At 40.2% G+C, this 25,988-nt stretch overlaps 2 protein-coding genes across 2 annotated transcripts in view; both read left to right on the plus strand.

Annotated features, from left to right (window-relative positions):
• Positions 1 to 1,988: 1,988 nt before the first annotated feature.
• On the plus strand, positions 1,989 to 20,446 carry LOC114546112 (zinc finger protein 431-like). The gene is made up of 10 exons (XM_028564777.1): positions 1,989 to 2,106; positions 2,366 to 2,480; positions 2,567 to 2,643; positions 3,723 to 3,913; positions 4,632 to 4,803; positions 8,605 to 9,245; positions 9,495 to 9,534; positions 16,130 to 16,260; positions 16,523 to 16,694; positions 19,707 to 20,446. The coding sequence occupies exons 5-10, from the start codon at positions 4,693 to 4,695 to the stop codon at positions 20,331 to 20,333; spliced, it is 1,722 nt and encodes a 573-aa protein (XP_028420578.1). The 5' UTR covers positions 1,989 to 2,106; positions 2,366 to 2,480; positions 2,567 to 2,643; positions 3,723 to 3,913; positions 4,632 to 4,692; the 3' UTR covers positions 20,334 to 20,446.
• LOC114574043 (zinc finger protein 665-like) overlaps positions 16,199 to 25,988 on the plus strand; it is an 88,766-nt gene continuing 78,976 nt past the window's right edge. The window contains exon 1 of the mRNA XM_028606334.1: positions 16,199 to 16,260. The gene's annotated coding sequence lies outside the window, so the exon portion shown is untranslated. The remainder of the gene's footprint in view (positions 16,261 to 25,988) is intronic.

Below are 25,988 nucleotides of genomic sequence, written 5' to 3' on the forward strand. Positions count from 1 at the left end.
AGGGTGTCTGGGAGGAGAAAAGGCTGGATGAGAGGCCCTCTCATTATTGCAGTCCCTGACATAATGAGCTGGCCTCTGGTAGTGGCCACAGAGAACTGCTCTAAAGTTGTCTTTGTAAAGGCCTTTTAGGCTTTACTTCAATATGAAGTTTAAAGGGTTAAAGAATGGGACATTACTGAAAGCCCTCTGATCATCGTTACCTGGGATGTTACTCTGTATATGTTCAGGGATTTTACACCTTCAAATACTTTAATACTTGCAGATGGAAAACTACTTTAATGTGACTACAGCTTAATATTTTTTAAATTCAGAAGTTGATCACATTCATTCTCCCAAACACTCCTGTGTGGCGTACCTCAGGGCCCATATACCATCTTAAAAACATCTTAAAGCCCACAGATATGGAGCACCTCTCTGACTTTATAGATGAATTACTCAGCTTCGCCTGAACTTATTAAAACGGAGCAACATGTTTCTGTCTTCAGCAGGTTAAAACCTGGTCTGGACTTTAAAAATGGGCTTTTGGTTTTAGTACACCTGGCTCGAAGAACAAAATATAACACTGGCTTAAAATAAACATGTGCCTTTTGGAGCATTTAGAAGACTGACTTTGGACTCCAAACTTCTGACAGCTCAGCTCTGGAGGTTATGAGTTCAAATCTCACCTCTTTATGTTCAGAACTCACCTTTTCTGTTTCATTTATTGTGAAAAGCCTAACACATTATACAACACTGTCTTAAAATAAACATGAGCCTGTTGGAGCATCTAGAAGATGATTTTGGACTCCAAACATGTCCTTGTAGTGTCTTTAACTAGTTGTATTTCTAAAGGAAAGGGGTTGGACTCTTTCCTTCTCCAGACGTCCCCAGGGTGTGGAGCGCTAGGCGGGGAGACTCGAGCCCCCGGCTGAGCGCTGCTACATTGGAGTTTCCCCCGGTGAACCAGAGGAGGACCCCTCCCTACGCCTGCAGCTGGTTGGAGGGAAACTCGGACTGTTGTTGGTGCACATGCACCAAACAGCTGATCGGAGGATTCAGACGCCACGCTGATGTTTTAGAGCAGGGGGGTCAAACTCAGTTTCCCAGAGGGCCACACTGGAAAATGACAATCACACCAAGGGCCAGACATGTAGAGATTATTGACATGTGTTTATTTAAGAGAAACATGCAAATATTTAGACTGTATTATTGCATGGCTCATATACTGTAGTCTTCTCACTTACATTTTAAAGCCACATAAAGCCCCAAAAAAGTTCGGCAAAAAAAAGTTCCTCAGCCAGCGACAAATATGTTGAGAAAAGCGCCAAAAAAGTTGGAAAAAGGCCGAAATCCATCTGGAGTTTTCCCTGAAATATTAACATTTCAGTTATTGGAGTTGGATAACATTCATCATAACTTAAACAATCATTTCATACAATAATAACACAAGAAATATACTCTTACACACACACATACACTAATAACACAAAAATACTCTCACACACACACACACACACACACACACACACACACACACACACACACACACACACACACACACACACACACACACACACACACACACACACACACACACACACACACACACACAGACCTGCACACACACACACACACACACACACACACACACACACACACACACACACACACACACACAAACACACAGACACACACTCACTCACACACACACACACACACACACAGAAATCTACATGCTGAATTTTAAATATTTAAATAATATTTAAGAAAGAAAAGTTCAGTTATTGTTATTACTACACATGTGGCAGGTTGATTTAATTATTTATACTCTATATTATATCATGTTTCCGTTTTGTTTTTTTGTTACCTTAAATAATTTATTTTGAATGTGTCTTCAGTGTTACAGTAAAATACAGTTGTTTTTTTAAATATCTTGACCTACTTTAATTCTATTAGTTGCTGTTAACTTCTCGTCCAATCAGCTGTCGTTGTGAGGGCAGAGGGGCGGGCCCTCGGCGAAGAGGAGAACGACCGTTATCCTGATGATCAGAAGAGAATCTGTTCTTTTCTCCGGTAAAAAGTCCGCGTTACCGGATCGCTGATTACACCCACTGAACCGGACAGAAGGTAAACATATATTTATGTGTGTGTCTATATGTGTTAATATCGTTTAACATCCAACACAGTTTGTAGAAGTTGTAGAAGATACCAACGGCTTTAGCGTCGTTAGCCCGCTAGCATCGTTAGCATCGTTAGTGTAGCATTGCCAGACATAGCTCTCCAGAGCGCAAGCTAAAGTCAGTGTGGAGTGCTAGCTTGGAGGCTAACAGAGAAGCCAGTTAGTAGTTGTTTTAACTGACTGAGACATGTTGTCTCCACCGGACAGAGAGGACCGGGACACCGCTCTGTTGTGACCCGGCAGGGAGACGACACCTCCCGGGCGCTGCTGCAGCAGAGAGCCGCCGCAGTCCTCTCCGTCAGACGCCACTCACCATCCTCTGGTCTTAACTATTCTATTAGTCAAAATGATTCATCATTTCTGATGTTTTTCAAACTCAAAAATTAGTTATAATGTCATTTTAATTAGGTTTATATAAAAAGAAAATGACAAGTTCATGGCCGACGGTGAAGACAACACAAGGGACGTGTTCTGACCAATGAAAGGTAATACTAATCTACTGAACATTATGATGATTTTTATCATTATTTTTGAGTCACTATGATTCACGCTAGAATTCATAAATTAATTAAAATAACAATGTTTGAAAAAACTACAACTCCATTTTGTTTGTTATTAACGTTACATAATGCACCATTTTACATTACTGTTAAAAAAGTGGCATTTTTTTTGTTACAAAAATCTCAGCGTCATGTAATAATTTATAACAAAAACCAGAGACATTTATTAGATATATTATTACATACTGGGTTCAGGTTTTTATTACAAAATGCATCAGATTATTACACACACATACATTAATTAATAATAACTGTAATATATTTTTGTTAAAACAAACGAACATTTGCTGATTTTTTTGTTTCTGAAATGTGATAATTTGAATCTTTTCTGTGTCGTAGGTTAGGGAAAGAAATATGAATCCCAATGACTTTGGTTTCCATGTCAATCAGGATTATTTAACAGGATTACTTCAAAACATCAGAAAAAGCTCCAACCAAGACAGTAGTAGGGCCGCTCAGCTCCTTTAAATCAGGATTATTTAACAGGATTCCTCCTTGTCTTTTAGAAAGATGTTTTCATTTATTCAAATTAAAAACAGTGAAGCATTTAAACACCTTTAACTAGGACGTTTCCCTTCATTCTTTTACTGGAGAAAAAACTCTCTGGCTTGTTTGCATTTCTTTAAATCATAATGGTCTTGGGCGGCGCTAAGCTCTGGACGCAACGACTTTGGCTCTGCTAAATAGTCTGAGGAAGGAACTTGTTTAGATGGAACATTTTCACCCCGATAGAAGAAACGCCATCTGCATGTTGACAGAGAGCATACACACACACACACACACACACACACATATTATATATTTTTTTGGTATTTACTAAGGGAAAGTACCGAATAAAGGTACCGTTGGGTACTGTTACCATTCATAAAGAACATTTAAAATAGTATATATATAGTATTTTATATAGTAAAACATGGTCAACTATAATAATATATAACCTCCCATTAGTTCTTCTAACCCTTGTATCATTATCTCTGCATGTTTCCCCCTTGGGTCTACCAAAGGAGCCCTCAGCAGACGTCAAGCTGGCCACCGTAGCAGGAAAGAAGGCCGAGGAGGAGGAGGAGGAGCAGCCTGCAGATACTCCAGCAGTAGCAGAGGAGGAAGAGGAGGAGTATGAGGTGGAGAAGATTTTGGACCACAGAGTGGTGAAGGGAAAAGTAGAGTTTCTGCTGAAATGGAAAGGGTTCTCAGAGTAAGTAGGAGTCTATAATATTAATTCTTGGTGTTCTTGGTCCTGAGATACAAATTGCAAATAATCTACACCAGGGGTTTTCAGACTGGGTGAATATGAGCCTCCCCTTAGAGTAGGTAAGCTAGCAAGCAATGATTCAATGGTTTTAATCAGGGTCAGTGCAGAAAACCCACACTCACACAAGAAGGTGGAGGTGCTGTCATTTGCTAGCACCTCCTTGCAGACCACACACTACAGCAGAGGTGCAGCCTCGGACCCCGACCAGGTGAAACCTAACTTTAAGTACACAGGATCATATTTCCTATGTTTTTTGCTGGGTCCTGTCTCCTCCCTTAATGCTGACTTCTGTTGACTTGGGACAAGGAAACGACGCATTTTAAAGCTAATACACGCACGCACAATTACCGATATCAATAGAGCTGCATACAAAGTTATTTTTTTCTTGCATGTTGCGCCTCCCCTGTAGCTCTTTGGCGCTCCAGAAGGGAGGCGTGCCTCACTTATTGAAAACTGCTAACCTACAGCATAAATGTCAGCATTGTATCATGCTCTCAAAGTTGAAAGTTTGGTATTTTGACACTAAGTTGCAGACCCGCAAACAACCTTACAAAATGGCAATAGAAAAAAGGAATAATACGAATTAGCAATTAGAGTGAGAATGTATTGCCTAAAAACAAAGCCTGAGGAGATTTTCTTCTGTCTGCACTCACCTTTCCAGTGAGGATAACACATGGGAGCCGCAAGACAACCTGGACGGCCCCGACCATATCGCAGAGTACATGCAGAAACACAAGGAGAAGGAGGAGAAGAAGAAGGAGGGCAAGAGGAAAGTTGTCAGTGAGGCCTCGGGAGACTCAGAGGAGCGAGGGAGCAAGAAGAAGAAGGAGGAGGTGAGTGAAGGAAAGAGGTTACTCCAGACTGAAGAGTCCCAGAAATCTAATCTCAATATTAATGAATGCACACAGAGGGTTTCACAAATGTCTTTCAGGATTTATATATAAATGACTCTCCACATTGCAATATGCACATGCATATGCATACATGTAAAATAGTACAACATTTAAGATATGATGTGAAGCCCTAGCTACAACTGTTAATGTGTGTAAATGATTAGTAGCCTAACTCGTTGAATGGTATGATTATAACGGTTTCAGAGCAGTGGTCAGTAGTGTTTCCCACACACAGACTAACACAGACTAATACGGCTAATACGGCTGGTGAAATTCACAAGTTCACGAAAGGTTGGTATCGATCTTGTGAACACCTTTACACAATCACACGTTAAAAAAGACTATAAAAATATTGTATATTCTGAATCATAAATAACAATATTTTCAGGCTTTAACCAGTGAAAGACAGGATCAGGGAGAGAAAGAGATAGATTTGTTAGGCATTTAAATAGGAGAGGAGGACAGCATCCAACAGCGTGTCCTGCTCAGTTTTTGATACTTGATTGTTACGAAATAAGTATTCCCCTCCCGCCACAAATTGCTTTCTAATCTGTGGCAGGGATTAAACTTGATTTTAGAAATGTCATATCTGAGATCGATGCTGATCCGATGTCACCTCATGAGACCGTCCTGATCTGGCGAGTTCCAGTTTTCCACTCTCAGATCAGTCTGGCATCTGGAGATAGAGAAAATTTGGAGCCGTTAGCCAAACGACCGACCAATCAGCGCTGGTTTTGAGGCGGGTTTAGGTGTTGATAGACCGATGGTTTATCCAATCAGCTAACCAGTATGGTCAGACAGCAGTAGCCCTAATTCTGTTAGCCGCTCGCTAATGCTTTTTTCTCTTGGATCCTTCTTTTGGAATATGGTCCGGGAACCTGAAATGGGGCCTTTTATTCCTAAATTCTCGTTACACAAATGGCAAATATCCTTTAACAACATGTTGCTTGCTTGCAGGAGCTAACGAGCTATGCTTTGCCTGCAGCAGCAGGGGCGTGTGGTTGTATTTTCATACACTTCGTTGATCTGATTGGTTGATTTGGCCCGTCTATCACCAACTATAGGTGGTGATAGACAGATGGTTTATCCAATCAGCTAACCAGGATTTTTGCCCCTTCCCAAAAGTTCTCCAACGGAAAGTTCCCAGATGGATATGCCGAGCAGATGCGAAGCGATCCATCTGGTGGAGTCAGGTTAGAGCCAATGAGATAAAAAATGTAAAGTTTTGAATAACGTTCACAAAGTTACACATTTTGTTTACAAAGGTCTTAAATTATGTCTTGTCCTTTCGAAGGATGAAATAAATACCCTAACGTCCTAAATAAATGCTTTGTGTGTGACTTTACAATTTACTCCGTGTGACCATAGACAGTATATAAGCGTGTGACTGGGATGTAATACGACAGCACAGGTACTATTTACGTCAGTGTTTTTCTTTACGCTTTTGACCGTGGAGTGTTCGCGGACCACGGCGCGGATGTGGGGTGCGCGACACATGGATGTAGCTAGGCTATAACAATAATAACTGCGTAACGTGGTCTTTAATCTTAAATCTGTGGACATGGTGAGAAAGCTCTGACGCTAAACATCCAATCTCGGGCGCAGTTCAATCAGTTGTCATGAAAGAAAACAAAACGTCTCGCACCGTGCAACTAACAAGCTAACGTTAGCTCGTCGGTTAGAATGGGCAAGTGTCTGAAGGTCTGGCCAGAGATGTGGATCAGCTGGCGGACGAGGCTGAGAGCAATGGGGCTGAGGTTAGCACAACAAGCGGATCGGCGTGCGAGTCAGTCTAGAGCTAATGAAACGGGGGAGCTGGAAGACCCGCCTGCTGGTTCCTGATCAGCTAGCAACAGAGAGAGGGTTGTGAATAAGACGATGACGTGTTGGCAGTACTCCGCCTTTGGTAGGGTATGTTTGAAACGCAACCAACATGCTAACAAACATTTGACGGTATCACCGGGGTGAGAAAAAACCCTGAAGCTGAACTCTTTATTCCTGATGCTATTAAGCAGCCTTTAGACGCATAAGCAGGAACTGGCATTTACATTGGCATGTTATATTACATTATCTAGCCAAAGTGGAACTAATTGTGACACCTCCATAATGCACACTTTTTATTTTTATCATCCTATTTATTAAGTTTCATAGCATACGAGTGATTCATGCAACAAATACTTCATTATTTGATGTTATTAGATTACAAACACGCCTTACAAAGCTATTGTGAACTAAATATGATTGTTGAGTATTATAATAAAATGTCATTACCTGGTAAATCCTTTTTTTCTCAGGCCTAAGAGCCACACTTATTTTTCATTATATGGCAATATGTCATATGGGATGGTACTGAAATATTGTTTTGTTCATCAGGAAAAGAGAACACTCGCAATACTACCTTTCCTTTGCTGTTTGCATCTTGTTGTACATTAAAAACCAATAGGGCGCGATCGCAATCTAGTTTTAATTTTGTCACCTATTTTTAATTTAGTCTTAGTCTTAGTCTTGTGCCAAAAAATTTTGTTAGTCAAGTTTTAGTCGACTAAAAGTCTCGTCATTTTAGTCTAGTTTTAGTCAAGTTTTAGTCTTTTTTTTAAATAAATTAATTCTGATAACCATTTCAGACAAATAGTTATAAAAATAAATAAATGCTATAAAGTTATATAAATATTGAGCCTCTTCCTTATTTCACCAGTAAACGACAAAAACAACCACTGCATGAGGAAAGGATATTTTACAATAAAATAAATGCAGCACCAAACTGGCGAGGCGTATTTCAAGTGAACGCAACATGTGTTGTTTTTCAGACAGCGGCAGCTGCAGACTGTCGTACGTCTCGTGTTGGAAATAGAGACAAAGCTTTCCACCGTTTAGCTGTCAGCATTTTAACTGTGTTAAATCCAACTGCTAGCTAACGGTGGGCTAACGTTACCTGCTGCCAAGTGTAGTGTTAACTAGCTAACGGTATGCTAACGTTACCTGCTGCCAAGTGTAGTGTTAACTTAACGGTATGCTAACGCCTGCCAAGCGTAGTGTTAACTGTTTCGCAGCGATGTTTCGGTTGACTCTAACGTCCGTTGAGGAGCATCAGAGAGAAGCGCAGGCTATTCGGTCCGGTAGATACCGGTCGTTAGGGCACCTGTCGGTGCCGTAGCACCGGGTCTCGGTAACAGCTGAATATTCTATCTCAAGATGAAAAAGTAGAGACGATTGTTGACGAAAATGAAGAGAGATTTTATCTTAGTTTTTATTTTATGCAAAACATTTTAGTCTCGTCTTTTTTTGTCAACAATAATGCTTGTTAATTTAGTCTTAGTCAGCGTTTTTGGACATTGGCTCAGTCTCGTCATCGTCTCGTCTTAGTCATGGAAAAAAAGGTCGTTGACGAACATATTTAGTCTCGTCTTGTCTGACGAAATGACACTAGTGCTATCTGTATATAGGTAGATGTGTCAGTAAATGTATATTTGTAGGCTGCTTACGCATTCAGGCGGTTCGCGATCATCTGCCCAGCTTTCTCTTACTGTTTCATTACAGCGTTACAATATGTAGAATATTTTGGAACTTATAAAAGTTATGAAAAGTACATTTGCTTCCATAATAACATGTCTGCAAACGGCACATATTTTCCATCATTTTGTCAAAAATTATTTTATGAAGAGTTACAATTGTGAGTGAGAGCCAATCCAGGGTTTAAAGGTTGTTCACTAACGCTCTCTCTCTGTTTGTCTGTTGCTATAGAAACGGCGAGGAGGAGAGGGCCATCAACGCATTCACAATGGAGAGAAGCTGTACAGCTGTGATCAATGTGGGGCAGATTTCAAATCTCAGGGTAACCTAAAAAGACATCAACGCATTCACACTGGAGAGAAGCCGTACAGCTGTGATCAATGTGGAAAAACTTTTTCTCAGAGTAGTCACCTTAAAAGACACCATCGCACTCACACTGGAGATAAGCCTTACAGCTGTGATCAATGTGGGGCAGCTTTCATACATCAGCGTCACCTTAAAAGACATCAGCGCATTCACACTGGAGATAAACCGTACAGGTGTGATCAATGTGGGAGAACCTTTTCTAAGAGTGGTGACCTTAAAAGACACCATCGCACTCACACTAGAGATAAGCCTTACAGCTGTGATCAATGTGGGGCAGCTTTCATACATCAGCGTCACCTTAAAAGACATCAGCGCATTCACACTGGAGATAAACCGTACAGGTGTGAACAATGTGGGAAAACTTTTTCTCAGAGTCATAGTCTTAAAAACCACCAGCCCATTCACACTGGAGAAAAGCCATACAGGTGTGAACAATGTGGGAAAACCTTTTCTCAGAGTAGTAGCCTTAAAAGACACCACCAGCTCATTCACATTCACAGCTCGTAGTGAACATGTTTCCGAGCCAAGCTGTTTCCTCCTGCCTCCTCCTCATGCCCTGATAGCTGTGTTGCTATATTCTGATCTTCTCTCCACATTGAAGGCTGACCAGCAGTAACTTGATCTTCTGAACAGCATGGATGTTATCCTGGATCAGCTGGACAGTTTTCTGCCTTTCCTCAGAACACTCGACTTTACACTTTTTTGCGACGTTCATTTGATGTTTTTGTGGTGATTTTTTTATGCTAATGTTGAAGCTGTTTTACAACAATGTTCCCACAGTGTGAAGACCCAAAGGTGACCATTTAGTGTTTGCTCTGATGAATGATGACATCGGCTGCTCTGCCTGAACTTTAAGAGGTTTAAAATGTTTTGGTCGGAAAACGTAGGTTTGTTTGTTTGGTAAAAACTTTGTTCTCAGTTTTAGAAACATATTACATTTTGTTTTTACTTTTCTTTGCCTGACAGGAAATCTGTCTAATTTTGATTTTAGGAATACATGTTTAAGGACTTTAGGATGCACAGAAATTCTCAAAATGTTGCAGCAATGTTCAAAATAGTCATTTCTCCAGGCTGCTTTCTCATTTGGGCCTAGACTGGCTGCTCTCATTGTTTTAATCTTTGAAAACCTTTTTTGATGTCCTTATATACTCCAAAACTCCCAAAAGTTGGTGCAAAACCATAACCTTTGACATTGTGAGACTATACAGCGATTTGGTCCATGCGAGTTTAATAAGCGGCCTTCATTTGGACATAGTTGTTTCAATATTTGGGGAAATTGGTCCAAACATTCCTCTCATCGTTACCAACATACTGGAAGTTGGTCATTTTTAATTTAATTTTTATGCTCTCAGGTTATTGTTGTTTTGTAGTTTAACATCATATTTTCCTACTTTGTGGACTTTTCATGTAAATGGGTGAATTAAGGGTTTATTTCACCACTTTGGTTTGGTTGAAATAAACCAAACTAGAGTGGTGATTGTTGGAACAGTGGAAAGATGAACCAAGACGGTTTTTGGTGGTTTTATTTAGTTTCTGTCCACTTTGAATGAATTGTGTTTAATAATCATAACATTTCTGTTTTAATTAAATGGAGTCTGGTGGAAAAATAAATAAAAATGCTTAAAATGAATCTATATTTTGTCATTACTCCTTATACTTCTACATTATTTTAATTATAGAAATGCTGTACACAATATTTAATACTCAAGTAAAGTACAAGTACCTTGAGTTATTTACATTACTTGAGTAAATGTACTCAGTTACTCAGTTGACTAACATGAACTCTGGAAAAAAGGAACTGAATGTTTTGAAGGCTAATGATCTCAACAATTTTTACAGATGTTTTGACCTGGATTATGATAGTAATGTGACCCGCTGCAGAAATCTGTTTATGTCATTACAATGTGACCCAATACAGAATACAAATTAACACTAATGCTGTCACCACCGTTTTTAATGATGGTATTTCACCTTTTATTTTGAAAACATTTTCGGATGAGCTGACTCCGGCTTGGAGCCCTCTATTTCAACTCTCTGTTGATAAATGTACCATCCCTACTATTTGGAAGACATCTGTTGTCATGCCTGTGCCTAAAAGACCCTGCTCACAGCATAATAATGATTATAGCAGCAGCGCTGACATCAATAGTGATGAAATCATTAGAACGTATAATGGTTGGTAATTTAAGGAGCGAGGTACAGCTTCTCTTGGACCCTTACCAATTTGCCTATAATAAAGGCAGGGGTACTGACGATGCCCTAATCACAACTGTACACTCTATTGTAAATCACATTGAAAATCCATCAGCTTATGTTTGATTATTATTTATGAACTTCAGCTCTGCATTCAATTGTATTCTCCCTCAGACACTGTTGTGTAAATGACAACAGATGGACGTGAACCCCTTCATTATTATATTATTAGATAGTATGCTTCTTTTCTGACGGACAGGACAGCAGGTAAGCTCTACTCTTTCTGATACTCTGAACATAAGTACAGGTGCCCCTCAAGGCTGTGTAAGCTCTCCTTTACTTTTTATAATATACACAAATGATTGCAGATGATACGGCCATACTTAGTCTACTACTACTTACTTACTCTGACATTGCTATCTATACACAGATAGAGGAGGTAGTGAAGTGGTGCAACAGGCATAAACTGAAGCTTAATGACTCCATGTAAATAATGAGTACTTTTAGTGTGTATAGAGCCAGCATATCTCCACCAGACTCCATGTAAATAATCAGGACTTTTAGCGTGTATAGAGCCAGCATATCTCCACATGTAAAAGGGCGAATTAAGAGTTTATTTCTTTTATATAGACCTTAGTGGTCCCCTAATACTGTATCTGAAGTCTCTTTTATATAGACCTTAGTGGTCCCCTAATACTGTATCTGAAGTCTCTTTTATATAGACCTTAGTGGTCCCCTAATACTGTATCTGAAGTCTCTTTTATATAGACCTTAGTGGTCCCCTAATACTGTATCTGAAGTCTCTTTTATATAGACCTTAGTGGTCCCCTAATACTGTATCTGAAGTCTCTTTTATATAGACCTTAGTGGTCCCCTAATACTGTATCTGAAGTCTCTTTCCCAAAATTCAGCCTTGGTGCAGAATTACAGCCACTAGAGCCAGTCCCACAATGAGCTTTCCTTAGGATGTACCATTTCTGTGTCTGTAGCAATTGAGGAGGAGAGAGAGGGGGGGCAAGGTGGAGGGTGGGGGTGTGGTCTTGACCAACTGCCACTTTGCTCGTTTGAAATCCATGATGTCTCTCTCTCTCTCTCTCTCATGGGTGGGCCAAATTCTCTGGGCGGGCAAAGCAGAGAAAGGGGAGGTAACCTTGCTCCTTATGACCTCATAAGGAGAAGATTCCTCATTGGCCCATCTGAGCTTTCATTTTCTCAAAGGCAGAGCAGGATACCCAGGGCTCGGTTTACACCTATCACCATTTCTAGACACTGGGGGACCAAAGGCAGGCTGGGGGAACTCATATTAAAGTTAAAAAAACCCTCATGAAGTGAAATGTTCATGTCATGGGACCTTTAATAAAGGAGCAAATAGCCACGAGGAGGGGACTGGAGGGTGAAGCCAGCTGACTGGAGACAGAGGGAAGGTCTGGAGATGATAACTGCAGAGAGACGAGTACAAAGAAGGGGTAAGATAAGACAAAAGCAGAGACAGGTAAGGACAGATTTCTACAGGTTTTCTCTAGAAGCTTAGAGCGCGTGTCACCAGTGGGGCTGAGACAACGATCAAGCAAAGATGGTGAGTTGGTCCGGGGAGGGGGAGAAAACAGAGAGAGGCAGGACCACCAGAGAAAACAGAAAACCGAGAGAGGCAGGACCACCAGAGAAACAGAAAACAGAGAGAGGCAGGACCACCAGAGAAACAGAAAACAGAGAGAGGCAGGACCACCAGAGAAAACAAAAGACAGAGAGAGGCAGGACCACCAGAGAAACAGAACGAGAAAATAAACTCACAGCCAGCCGACCCCAACCATCACACTGGTGGAAACATACATTTAAATGCCTACATTATATTTTGTAATTTCTCTTTATACTTACAAATTGTTTTAATAATTAAAGTGCTTTACATTATTTAATACTCAGGTAAAGTCCCAGTACCTGGAGTTAAGTCCAGTACTTGAGTAAATGTCCTCAGTTCCAGTCCACCACTAACTGATTAATGAACTGAATGTGGATCTGTTGTTTCCCTCCTGACCTCCAGGCGGCGGCCTTCTTTCATTTTAAACTTTTAATCTGAAAAACCCGGACTGGGAGGAAGCGGAAGTCTCGTTGGTAGACTGGGATGTGTGGCTGGCGGCGGGATAGCTGTGCTGTTTGTTATTAGTGAGTTTGAAGAAGACAGAGCTCCAGGTAAACCCGCACACACTCAGCTAAACACTTTAAGAACTGCTCTTTTACACGGCACTCAGAGACAAGAGAAGACAGAGCTGCGCATGCGTTAGCTTCCCATTCGGCTGCTTAATGCTAACGGAGCTGAGCAGAAGCTAGCTAGCTCTTTCATATGGCTCTTTGTAGTTTAGCTTATTTAAAGCTAATGGACTTGCTCTTACTACTTGTCTGGAGTTTACACCTCCAGGGTTGAAAGCACTTAACTGGAAGTCTCTTTGGATAAAAGCGTCAGCTAAATGACATGTAATGTAATGTAATGTAGCAGTCTAGCTAGTAGTTCATATTCATGTGTTGTTGCATCAACGACGCTGAAGTTAGCTTCCCATTCGACCCCCGTTTGTTTTGGAGGCAAACGTGCCTTTGTTTGTTGTTTTCTCTCTCTCTCTCTCTCTCTCTCTCTCTCTCTAACAAAGAGAAAAAGATAGAAAGTATTAGTATGTGTGTGTCTGTAGAAAGTATTAGTATGTATGTGTCTGTAGAAAGTATTAGTATGTGTGTGTCTGTCTGTAGAAAGTATTAGTATGTGTGTCTGTAGAAAGTATTAGTATGTGTGTGTCTGTAGAAAGTATTAGTATGTGTGTGTGTCTGTAGAAAGTATTAGTATGTGTGTGTCTGTAGAAAGTATTAGTATGTGTGTGTCTGTAGAAAGTATTAGTATGTGTGTGTGTGTAGAAAGTATTAGTGTGTGTGTGTCTGTAGAAAGTATTAGTATGTGTGTGTCTGTAGAAAGTATTAGTGTGTGTGTGTCTGTAGAAAGTATTAGTATGTGTGTGTCTGTAGAAAGTATTAGTATGTGTGTGTCTGTCAGCTGCTCCCATTGTTGACCTTGTTCTAAAATGGGAGAAAGCCAAGCCGTTCTAAATGTAGTGGAGCTTCATTCTTTCTGAGAGCAGAAGTGTGGCCGACTTTCCCTCTGATCCAAACAAACAGACCGGAGCTGAACACAGATGATTATTACCGAGCTGTGGAGAGGCTCAGGAGCTTGGAACTTGTTAACCGGATCTATCTGCTTATTGATCAGCTCCCAGCGGCTAATTCCCTCCATACGCTTGGTTTGGAAAGTGTGTGTGTGTGATTATGGTTACGGTAAACAGATGTTTAAAGTGAATGCTGATTGTGTTACCTTCAACATGCTGCCTATTCCAGTGTTAGGGGCGTAATATGTCATCCATACACACATCCACGGTCTATGTTCACGGTCATGGGTTGATGATAGAGATGCGCCGGTGACCGGAATTGGCCAATTTTCACGTGCTCGGCCATGCCCGGCGACCGGCAGGTCAGTCTGACATATGCTGATTTATGCCAGTCAAATGCACTCGAGCGCCGCATGATTAACATCAGCGCACCGCAGCTCAAACAGCTGTTTATGAAATGTTATAAAGTCGTAATTATACACGGCTCTGGAGAGCAGTCTGCTCAACGCTCTCGCTCCCTTCTGAGGCTGATTAAGTGGAACATGAAAACCGCACTCACGTGGGTCCCGTGTAATATGACTGCTACAGTTTATTGGAAAATAGCGTTGGGCACCCTGACTTTGATGAATTTACTGTTGATCAGAACCCAGATGAGACAAGAAGCTAGGCTAACATTAGCTGCAGTGACTTTCCCTCTGCCTCTAACGTCCGGCTGCAAGAGACGCTGTATAAAAAAAAAAGAGAGAGACGCTGTATTAACGTTACTGTTTAAAACGCTTTCCAGGTTAGTGGGGGTGCATACCGCTCCAAACATTAAAAACGTAGTAATCTTCCCCCAGCGTTTAGTTTGTTGCTAAACTGTGTGTAAAATGAGTGGTGAGGTTTATGTTTTCAGGTAACGTTACTGTTGACATACAAACAGGCCTGCGTGTGTGTTTTGAGAAATGTCTTTATATTGCAAGGCTATATTTATTATATTAAGTTGGATATTAGATGTGAAAAGAAGGAAATGGTTCTAACATTGTACTTTAGATTTGTGAATTTCCCACACCACAAGTAATTTCTATAGAACTATTTCATAGTGATCGATTATCTATTCAAAAAATGTTCTATGTAAAATGTTCTATTAAAGAAAAGATAGAAAATAAATATTTGTGTGCTGTAAAGTGGATAGAAAAAATGAAATCAGTATCGGCTGGTCAAACTCAAAGAAAATCGGAATCGGCCTAGAAAGTTGTAATTGGTGCATCTCTAGTTGATGAGCTTACTTTTCTTGTTAGCTCTTCAAATGGTGCTAGAACAATGCTCGTTCTTTCTAGCAAAGTCTGGTTAGCAAAGTCCCACTGCTGTAATGGTCTTTGCTCTTTATTTATTTATTTTATTTTATTTCTATCTTTATTTTTAATTTAATACATACTGTGTACATATACTTATACTTATATTATTTATACCTATACTTATATTGTTTATTACATTTAGAGAATGTGTGATGTGCACCAACAACACCAAAACAAATTCCTTGTATGTGTTAAAAAACGTACTTGGCAATAAAAACCCTTTCTGATTTCTGGTTAGGGATCAGTGTGCTGGGCAGGTCCTGGTCACCAATGTAAGCACAGAGGACTCACTTCTCTTCCAGAAGACTCTGTATATCGTTGATTGAAGCTACTGTGCATGTAGCTCCTAGCTCCAGTTAATAACCTTTGTGGCTTACATTTTAGTAGTTATTTCAGTTTTAATGCAGGAGATACTTGACACTCTGAAGTACTATGGATTGGTCACCTCATAAACCCTTGCATTTTCTCCATTCAAACAGAAAAATTTAATATAGTAAAACATGGTAAACTATAATTCACTCCCACCTCCCATTAGTTCTTCTAACCCTTGTATCATTATCTCTGCATGTTTCCCCCTTGGGTCTACCAAAGGAGCCCTCAGCAGACGTTTCGACCGTAGTAGCAGGAAAGAAGGGCAAGAAGGCTTTAGCAGCAGCAGCAGTGAAGGAGGAGGAGGAGGAGGAGGAGGAGGAGGAGGAGGAGGAGGAGCAGCAGCAGCCTGCAGCACCTCCTGCAGCAGAAACAGCAGTGAAGAAGGAAGAGGAGGAGTATGTGGTGGAGAAGGTGTTGGACCGCAGAGTGGTGAAGGGAAGAGTAGAGTTTCTGCTGAAATGGAAGGGGTTCTCAGAGTAAGTAGGAGTCTATAATATTAATACCTGGTGTTCTTTGTCCTGAGACACAAATTGTATATAGTAGCATAAATTCCGGCATTGTATTATGCCCTCAAAGTTGAAGGTTTTGTATTTTGACATTAAGTTGCAGACCTGCAAATAACTTTACAAAATGGCAATAGAAAAAAAGGAATAATACGAATTAGCAATTAAAGTAAGAATTTATTGCCTAAAAACTAAGCCTGAGGAGATTTTCTTCTGTCTGCACTCTCCTTTCCAGTGAGGATAACACATGGGAGCCGCAAAACAACCTGGATTGCCCCGACCTTATCACAGAGTACATGCAGAAATACAAGGAGAAGGAGGAGAAGAAGAAGGAGGGAAAGAGGAAAGTTGTCATTGAGGCCTCAGTAGACTCAGAGGAGCGAGGGAGCAAGAGGAAGAAGGAGGAGGTGAGTGAAGGAAAGAGGTTACTCCAGACTGAAGAGTCCCAGAAATCTAATCTCAATATTAATGAATGCACACAGAGGGTTTCACAAATGTCTTTTAGGATTTATATAAATATGACTCTCAACATACACTACCGGTCAGAAGTTTTAGAACAACCCAATTTTTCCAGGTTTTTATTGAATTCATGCAGTTCAATGTCTTATTGTACTCTGAAATGAAAGAATAGAACAAAATAACAATTTAAGTTAACAAAGAAATCATGCAGGTATAACAGCTGAACACATTTGTGGCATTCTTTCTACAATGGAAATCAAATATTCTTCATAAAGTTCTCCCCAACTCTGTTGCAGAAGTTCCCATAAATGTGTGGCACTTGTAGGTTGCTCTAATGGGGTTTAAGTCTGGTGACTGTGCTGGCCACTCCATGTTTTTAAGCTTACCATCTTGTTCTTTTTGCTAAGGTTGTTCTGGCATAGCTTGGACTTATGTTTTGGGTCATTATCTTGCTGTAGGATGAACCCCTGACCAACTAGGCCCATACCAGAGGGTACTGCATGGCGCTGCAAAATGCTGTGGTAGCCGTTTTGGTTCAGGGTGCCTTTCACTCTGTACAAATCACCGATCCTGGATCCAGCAAAACAGCCCCAGACCATCATGCTTCCTCCTCCATGTTTGACAGTTGATGTCACACACTGAGGAACCATCTTTTCGCCTACTCGACAGCGTACAAAAATCCTGCATGATGAACCGAAGAATTCTAATTTTGATTCATCAGTCCATAACAGAGATGTTCACAAGTCATTTTTTGGAGGAGGAGAGGGTAGTGTGGCCAGCGTCTCCACGGCAGGTGAAGGCCCGTTCACGCGCAAACGGCAGCGCTGCGCTATGAAATCCATTATTATCAATGGCTTGCGCGCACAAGAACTGGTCTGTCGCTGAGCAAAGCGCAACGCAAGCGGCATTTTGTGGCTGGCCGCTCTTGCGCGTGCCGCGGTCAAAGTTCAACATGGTTCAACTTTGACCGCTGCACGCGCAAGAACGACCGCACTGCGCTGTGACGTGCATTCAGGTGAAAAAAAAGTAAACACCGAATACACGTGGATCCACAAACGGAACATGGACAATAGGTTGATTTTGGCCGTCAGCGATCTCTCAGAGCTGTAGGACACAAGTTTGAGGTCGTACAGAGACCTCTGATGCAAAACTATGCTGTGGTGCATATTTCCACCATAATAGGCATGCCAGATGTGTAGCTTATTGTAGCTTCCTAATCATACATTCAATCATAATCATTCAGGTTGGTTTTAGCTATGTGAAAACAACATGGACATGTCTCGACAGAAATACAGTCATAGCTATGTTACATTTTTTCTCAAAATAATTTGCATTTGCACAACAGTGAGTGCATTTCTTAAAACAATTGGTGTAATCTGCACTGCATAGTGACTGACCTGCAAAAGCGTGTATTTTGATTGAAATCTTTTGTTTACATGTCCGAAGCAAGTATTTATACCAACGACCCAATCAAACTGACAAGTCCTTACGCCATTGTTTGCACCAAGATAGTCAATCTGCTTTGTGTTGTTGTCCATATTTAACAGTTCACTCTGTAAGTATAGTGTAATGAACAATGCACATGAAAGGGAGCACTATTCTCTATGTGACACATTATTGTCATCTCTGATCTGAGAAATGTGCCAAAGCAACTGAGAAGAAGTGTAGCCTGTTGTGAGCTGCGAAAACCAAATACCAAGTTGATATACAGCTCCATACAGGTATTTATAGGATATATTTGTATGTTTATATGAAGTAAAATATGTTTGGACTGATTCACACAAGTCATGTTAGTTTTTATTGAAGTTCACATATAGGTAGTTAGGTATATGGCCACAGAATAACTGTACCCATTTCCAAGTGCGTAAGTTCCAGTTTTGGAGGAATTAATTGCACATATGCATTAAACAAAGTGTTTTCCAGAGTATGAATAAATGATGATGAATGTATGAATTCAAGCTCATAGCTTAGCTTTATTATACCCAACTGCAATAACTGCAGACATCTTACTTACGTATGTAGGCCTAAACATGCAATGACACATAGTGTTGACATGCAACATTTTATTTAGAAATGAAAACCCATTCATAACCCATCCGCGAAATCGTAGGCCAGACTCTTGTCAGCAGACTGTCTACTCCCTGTTGAGCCAAAATGAACCCCTGGAACCGGTCACAGTGAAAGCAGAGCTCCTGCAGCCGGAATTCCCCCAACTGCTCTCTGGACCTGAGGGTCTCGTGCACCCGCACCTTTCTTGCTGCTGCTGCGGGTGCCTTCCTCTGTCTTCTCCTCACAACCAGGGCAAGTGCCAAGGTTTTCTTTTGGTTCAAAGACAGAAACATCTTCGCCACCAAATCACTATTGTGTATCCTACATATGTCGCGTACTGCTCGTCTGATGTAAACACCGGACGCAGGCGTGACGTGCATCCAACTATTGGTGCATGTATGACGTAAATTTGCACTGCGCCCGGCGGCAAGCACAACACATATAGTTAGGAATAGGACAACCTAGCGGCGAGCGCAGCGCATGCCGCGTACAATGAAGATTTTGTCTTCTCTGAGATGATTTTCGACGCACTTCTTTCGACACAGCTTGGACTGGATGCTTTTGGTCATTATCTTGCTGTAGGATGAACCCCTGACCAGCTAGGCGCATACCAGAGGGTCACACACTGAGGAACCATCCTTTCGCCTACTCGACGGCGTACAAAAATCCTGCGTGATGAACCGAAGATTTCAAATTTTGATTCATCAGTCCATAACAGAGATGTTCACAAGTCATTTTTTGGAAGTCCAAGTCAAGACTCAAGTCTCTGGCCATCTGATCTGTTCCTAACACTGTATTGTTAAATGTTATGAAATTGAAGCATGTCCTGTAGCTACCATCCATACAGTACACTATCAAAATCAGTTGTAGGATAACTTTATGGGGTCTTTTCGGTTTGTCTGTTGCTATAGAAACGGAGAGGAGGAGAGGGACCCACACGTCACCACTGTCAGCACTGTGACAAATCCTTCACAAGATCTGGATATTTAAAGATTCATCAGAGAGTTCACACTGGACAGAATTTACACAGCTGTGATCAATGTGGGGCAGTTTTCACACAACAGTGTACCCTGACCAGACATCAACACATTCACAGTGGAGATAAACCGTACAGCTGTGATCAGTGTGGGGCAGCTTTCACACAACAGGGTACTCTGAACCGACATCAACACACTCATGCTGGAGAGAAGTCGTACAGCTGTGATCAATGTGGGGCAGCTTTCACACAACAGAGTACCCTAACAATACATCAACGCATTCACACTGGAGAGAAACCTTACAGCTGTGATCAATGTGGGGCAGCTTTCACACAACAGAGTACCCTCAAAAGCCATAAACGTATTCACACTGGAGAGAAGCCTTACAGCTGTGATCAATGTGGGGCAGCTTTCACACGACAGGATACCCTAACAATACATCAACGCATTCACACTGGAGAGAAACCTTACAGCTGTGATCAATGTGGGGCAGCTTTCACACAACAGAGTACCCTAAAAAGCCATAAATGCATGTGGAAAAACTTTTACTCACACCAGTAACCTTGAAAGACACCACCAGCGCATTCACACTGCCTCGTTGTGAACATGTTTCCGAGCCAAGCTGTTTCCTCCTGCCTCCTCCTCATGCCCTGATAGCTGTGTTGTTATATTCTAATCTTCTCTCCACATTGAAGGCTGACCAGCAGTAACTTGATCTTCTGAACAGCATGTATGTTATCCTGGCTACGACTACATATTATGCCCCCTCCCTTTAAAGGGATTAATTCCACTCAAAATTAGCTTTTATTCCTGTAATAAATGTTCTGAGTTCCGGGTTCAACTGCTAGGGCTATTTAACTAATGCTGCAATGAAGGAGTATTTGTTCTTCATAAAAAAAAAAAAATCCCATCACTGTTTACTAAGGTGATGTCAAATTGCTGACTATTGTCCCTTAAGATGAAGAAAAGAAGCAAATTGTCATGACTGGGAAGCTTTAATCAGAACATGTCTGCTGCTGCTTAAAATGATGAACAGTTAATGTGTTTAAACTGCATCTGTGCATCTGCCATTTTGGGACGAACAATGAGAAAAGCCAGAAAATGTGTTTTTGGGTCACTTATGTAGTAGAAATGTAATTTTTTTTTTTTGTACATTGCAATCTTCTATCCGCTGAGTGGTAATTACTATGTCACTTCCGGAGTCTTCAGCTGATGTCAGTAAGCAACAGAAGGTGCTACACACATAAGATCAGCTGTTATAAAAAGCTCTGGACCTCAGCTATCATGTAGATATGGTCTCCAAAGTTTTTCCACTGTAAGCACTGTCAAATATGGTAATAAGCTATTTTCACCTATTTAACAATTCTATTTTTAAAATCTGATGACACCAGTGTGTTCCCCATCCCAAACAAACCCAGGGTGTATTCAGAAATTACCAATATATTTAAAAACAAACTTCTACTTATGAGTTCTTCCGGGTGGGGAAATATACCAATATATTTAAAACAGTACATTTATTGTTTAACTCCTCAAATACAACTCCCTTTTCTATCCGCCGACTATAAACGTTATTACGATGCATAACTTACTGAACAAAACTGAGCAACGTGATATATTTATTACATGGCTTGCTTATATTCTAATGCTACAATGCGGTTCCATATTTTCTTGATAACAGAATCTGTTACAAAGCTTGAGCACTTGTAGTTCTTCCGTACATTGGGACAAGCTGATGGGGAATGCCCGGGCATCGTGGGACATTTTGAATGTGCCCAGCTCGATCCTCTTTCTGCTGTCTGCCGTGACTGTAAGATAATAACAAACAACTTAAAATAGAAATACATATAAACCGTGATAAGATCTGGTGAATAAATGTTGATTAAAACAGCGATTATTGGGCTAAAAATACCAATAATATCAAAGCTGTATCCAGCTTCTCTGCTGCAGCCGAGTGGCAGAAAGTTTTGTGCTGTGATTACGTAAGATGCTTCTCATTGAAATACATTAGTATAAAAAACGTGACCCCAACACGTAAATCTTCACAATAACGTAATGGTATCACGTTCTAATAGATTTAATTTCGTAATGCCACCACGAACTGACGTGAGACTGGGTTGAAATACGGATCTTTTTTCTTAACGTGACTTAACGTTTTATAGGTTTTATGGTGTGATTGCGCTTCGTTTCTGCGTTTTGGAGAGACATCTCAACAGACTGTAGGTCCAACACTGATTTTTTTGACTGTTACATTTTAGTTGAATTTAAGTGTCGCCACCATCTGTCTATTGCGTATCCAAGACAGCCGTGCCGCAATTGTATTTCATAAGGGTAAATTGTTAAATTGTTACAATGTAATTCTAATCTGCTTTAAGAATAAACATATATTTTTATTTGTTATGTTTGTTTTGTCAATATGTGCTTGTGCTGTGTTCCCCAAGTGGTAGGCTTGGGGCCTATTGCACAAAAGTAGAATAAAGAAATCCAGGATAAATGAAAAAGCGCAGCTTGACTTGTGTGATCCCCTCATCGCGGCTCAATCGGGTGCACGTTTGCCGAGCCAGGATAAGTAGGTGAAGCTATGTCAAGCCAGGTGTACATACCCAGTAAACATTTGGACGTTTAATGACGTCCGTCCGAGACGTCCCGTCATGGTTGAAAAATAGTTCCAAAATGAAAGTTGAACCGACGTCTTTGACGTCACTTGGCCGTGAATTCCACGTCTTTTCTGCGCGTCCCTGGACGTCAGAATTGGTCTTCTTCTGGATGTTTATAAGGTATGTTTCTGCATAAGTGTAGGATATATACAAGCCTGAATATAAAATAATCATACACCCATTGTGTTAAATCGTGAATGGCGATCTAAACTTGACAAAGGTTGTAAAAAGGTCCAAAATCGGTCTAGTCATACCAGAACGTCTATAACACGTTATAATCACGTGTAGATCAAACAACATTTTACTTATACATTTAAGTTCTTATTAATATAATGTACTGCATCTGAATATAGGGTTAAGGTTTGTTGCTTGTAATTCTGCATAATTTATAGTTATTACAGGAACTACATGTAACAAGGACACTGTAAAATAAAGTGTTATCTTATTTTCATTTTAGTAGTTCATTACAAATGATCATAAAGATAACGGGATGAACTAAAAAGCCACAAAATTCCAAATCACATTTATTTATTTTAACGGTTTATACAATACAGATTCACCCAGAAAACGTATTCAGTTTTAGCTCAATTCCGTTAATTTAGTTCAGTCCAATAATACTGTCACAAATATCTCCTTTTGTGTAGCATCTTTTTGCAACATCTTTTGCACCAGAGAAGTTATTTGTTATAAACACACCCCCAGCTCTTCCTGGAGCATGTTTCAAGTGTTCCACCATAGCCGCATCAATTTCTGATTCAGTTGAATTTGGGCTCCACCTCTTCACAGCATCTGAGGGAAGAGAATATTACAATAATAATAAACAAAACAAACAGTTGGAAAAAAATTACATTCAATTATTTTCAAAATGTTTTTATGGTCCTATAAATAAATTAAAAAAATAAATGAAACAAGACTTTTCACCCGTTTCATGAATGAAAAGTTAGAAATAGCTAAATCAAAATATATATATATATATAACCCTAACCCATTCTATGAAAAAAAATTTAGGATTACTTCACCTTAGAAAAAAATAACCAAATAAGGTCAAAAAAAAAAATCACGATTAACAATACAGTGCAGCGTAGCAATTGCATGCAATGTTAAAACATACACTTTCACACCTTTGACTGTATCATTAAACATACTTTATACTATGGTATACCGTTGTATAAGTTCAAAGTAACTTTTAGCCTACTAACGTTTGCTAGCTAGCTAATTTTAGCCAAACTCAGTACATTTCAGTTGAGTGTGGGCATCATTTCTTTCGGTTCATTCATGTCAAACAAGTAAAACTCAAGCACGTTAATCTAATAATACAAAATGTACTTACCCAACAGTAGAGTTTTAATAATATTATCGATACAACTCAATTCCTCCTCTCCTCGTGGTTGTTCAACGTTCAAGTTACAGGTTCTGGAGTACCCGTTAAAATCTCGCGAGATAATCTATCCTATCACGAGATCTTTTGTTACTACATCTTGGCTGCAGTTTCCCTGTCAATGGCAATTACATGTTATATATGTCAATGATTACATCCAACTCCGACATAAATGGTGACCGAATATATTTATGTTTTACATGTATGCATACATTTATTAAAAAAAAAAAAAAAAAAAAAAAAGACTACATCAGGTACAACAGGTTGAAATAATGACTGAAATGCAGTGGGTTTGCAATCACTTAACCACACTGGGCACTGTGTAATTATAATTTATTTAAACAAGATAAAGTAAATGTACTTTGTATACAAATTGTGTATTTCATAAAGATAATTCCTGTTTCTTTTTCTGTTTTGCTTGACTAGACATGTAAAAGACGTCAGTGGACGACTATCCACAGCCTTTTAAAAACTTGGCGAATTAAATTAATTATTGCAGTATTAACCATGCAAGGGTTTAGCTCAGCTTTATCACAACTGATTTCATAGAGGGGCATGATGGACTATAAATGCACGTTTAAAGGACGTCACTTAGTGGACATCCACTTACAACTGATTCACAACATGGTATATGTTGAGGTACACGTAGCTAAAAGTCAAAATAACAATTATACATGCAACCCCACAGAACTCTTGACATGTACAAATGTATCTGAATGCATTTTTAGGAAATGTTCTGTGTAACATCTTTTTACCGATTTATGCCGTCCTACCGCGACTATTTTTGGCCAGGGACACAACGTTGCCGTCGGACCAATGTTTGCTGGGTAGCTGGGATAAGTGCACGTTCACGGATTTCTTAAATAGACCACGGTATCGATCATAGATTTACTGATGCAGAAATGGAAAAGACGTGTGCAGCATATGTTTCACCCGTTGAGCAGCAGCTTCTAATGGAAATTTACGAGGAGGTGAAACATATAATATGCAAAAAGGGAAATACGGCTGTTATCAAACGGAAAAAAAGCCCGACAGACAATAGCGGACCGACTGAATACGTATGGATTTAAAAAAAATCTAGGCCTACTTAGTCACTCCACGTTTTAATTGCTTTAATATGCTTGTTTTATGTGTTGGTTTTATTGCTGTATCTGTTTTTATGCGCTAAATGTGCTGGTTTTAGTGTAAAGTGTCTTTGAGTAGCCTGTAAAGCACTATATAAATAAATAAAAAATAATTCTTGTTCCTGGGAAATTTATAAGGACTAGGCTTAATTTCAAAGCTTATTCATAATGCGAGGATATGTTTTACAACCATATGCACAGATCTCCATAAGCTATGTCTAATTCTAAATATCTTTCTACAATTAATGTTCATACAGAACAAGTATGACTGGACAAAAACCAGAAAAAGAAGTGACTTCAATACACACTGTAAGCATATCTGTAAAACAATGTAGCCTGTGTTTATTCATGTTTTTTTTTATTCTCACTCCCAAGCTCGAAGATGACAAGTGACAGCCCCAAAATAAAATGATTAAGAAGCTTTGTGGCATTCCAACACATTCTCACTCCCATTTGTTAAAAAAGGACATTTGATCAAGTGCCATTGTCGTCGTTATTCATGCAAAAAGTCTCCTTTTAATGTTGTAGACACATATAGCTGACGGCCGACCGTTGACAGAAAACCCCGTCAATATGATCAGTCGCGTTCCCGAGGTCCAAAAAACTGCCTCGGGACACATCACAAAGACGAGAGGAGACGAGACGTAATACGCCTCCATAACAGCAGGCGGCGCTAATCTGTAATGTTGGCCAAGAAATGAAAACCGGCAGCTGATTGGACGAACAGGTCACATATTGTACTAAAATAGTTCACTGAAACGTGTTTCTGAAAACATTTGAAGCGAGAAATAGACCGTGCAGTTGTTGAATCTGTCTTCATTTCAGCTCAACAAAGGTCAGTTTAAAAGATTTTCATCAGATTTTGAGAGACTCTAGTCACCTCATTCCGCTCGTCATTTCCGGGTGAGTCCCGACGGCCCTGCCGCCGACCAAACATGTCAGGTCGACCAAAATGAACGCCGACAGCCCCCCAGACGGACGACGACACGGGACACATCGAACCGATTTGAGTCACTGACCTCGCCAGACTGTCCCACGGCCGATAATCGGCCTGATGTGT

Source organism: Perca flavescens, chromosome 19 (genome assembly GCF_004354835.1).
Source record: "Perca flavescens isolate YP-PL-M2 chromosome 19, PFLA_1.0, whole genome shotgun sequence".
In the NCBI taxonomy this organism is placed as follows: domain Eukaryota; kingdom Metazoa; phylum Chordata; class Actinopteri; order Perciformes; family Percidae; genus Perca; species Perca flavescens.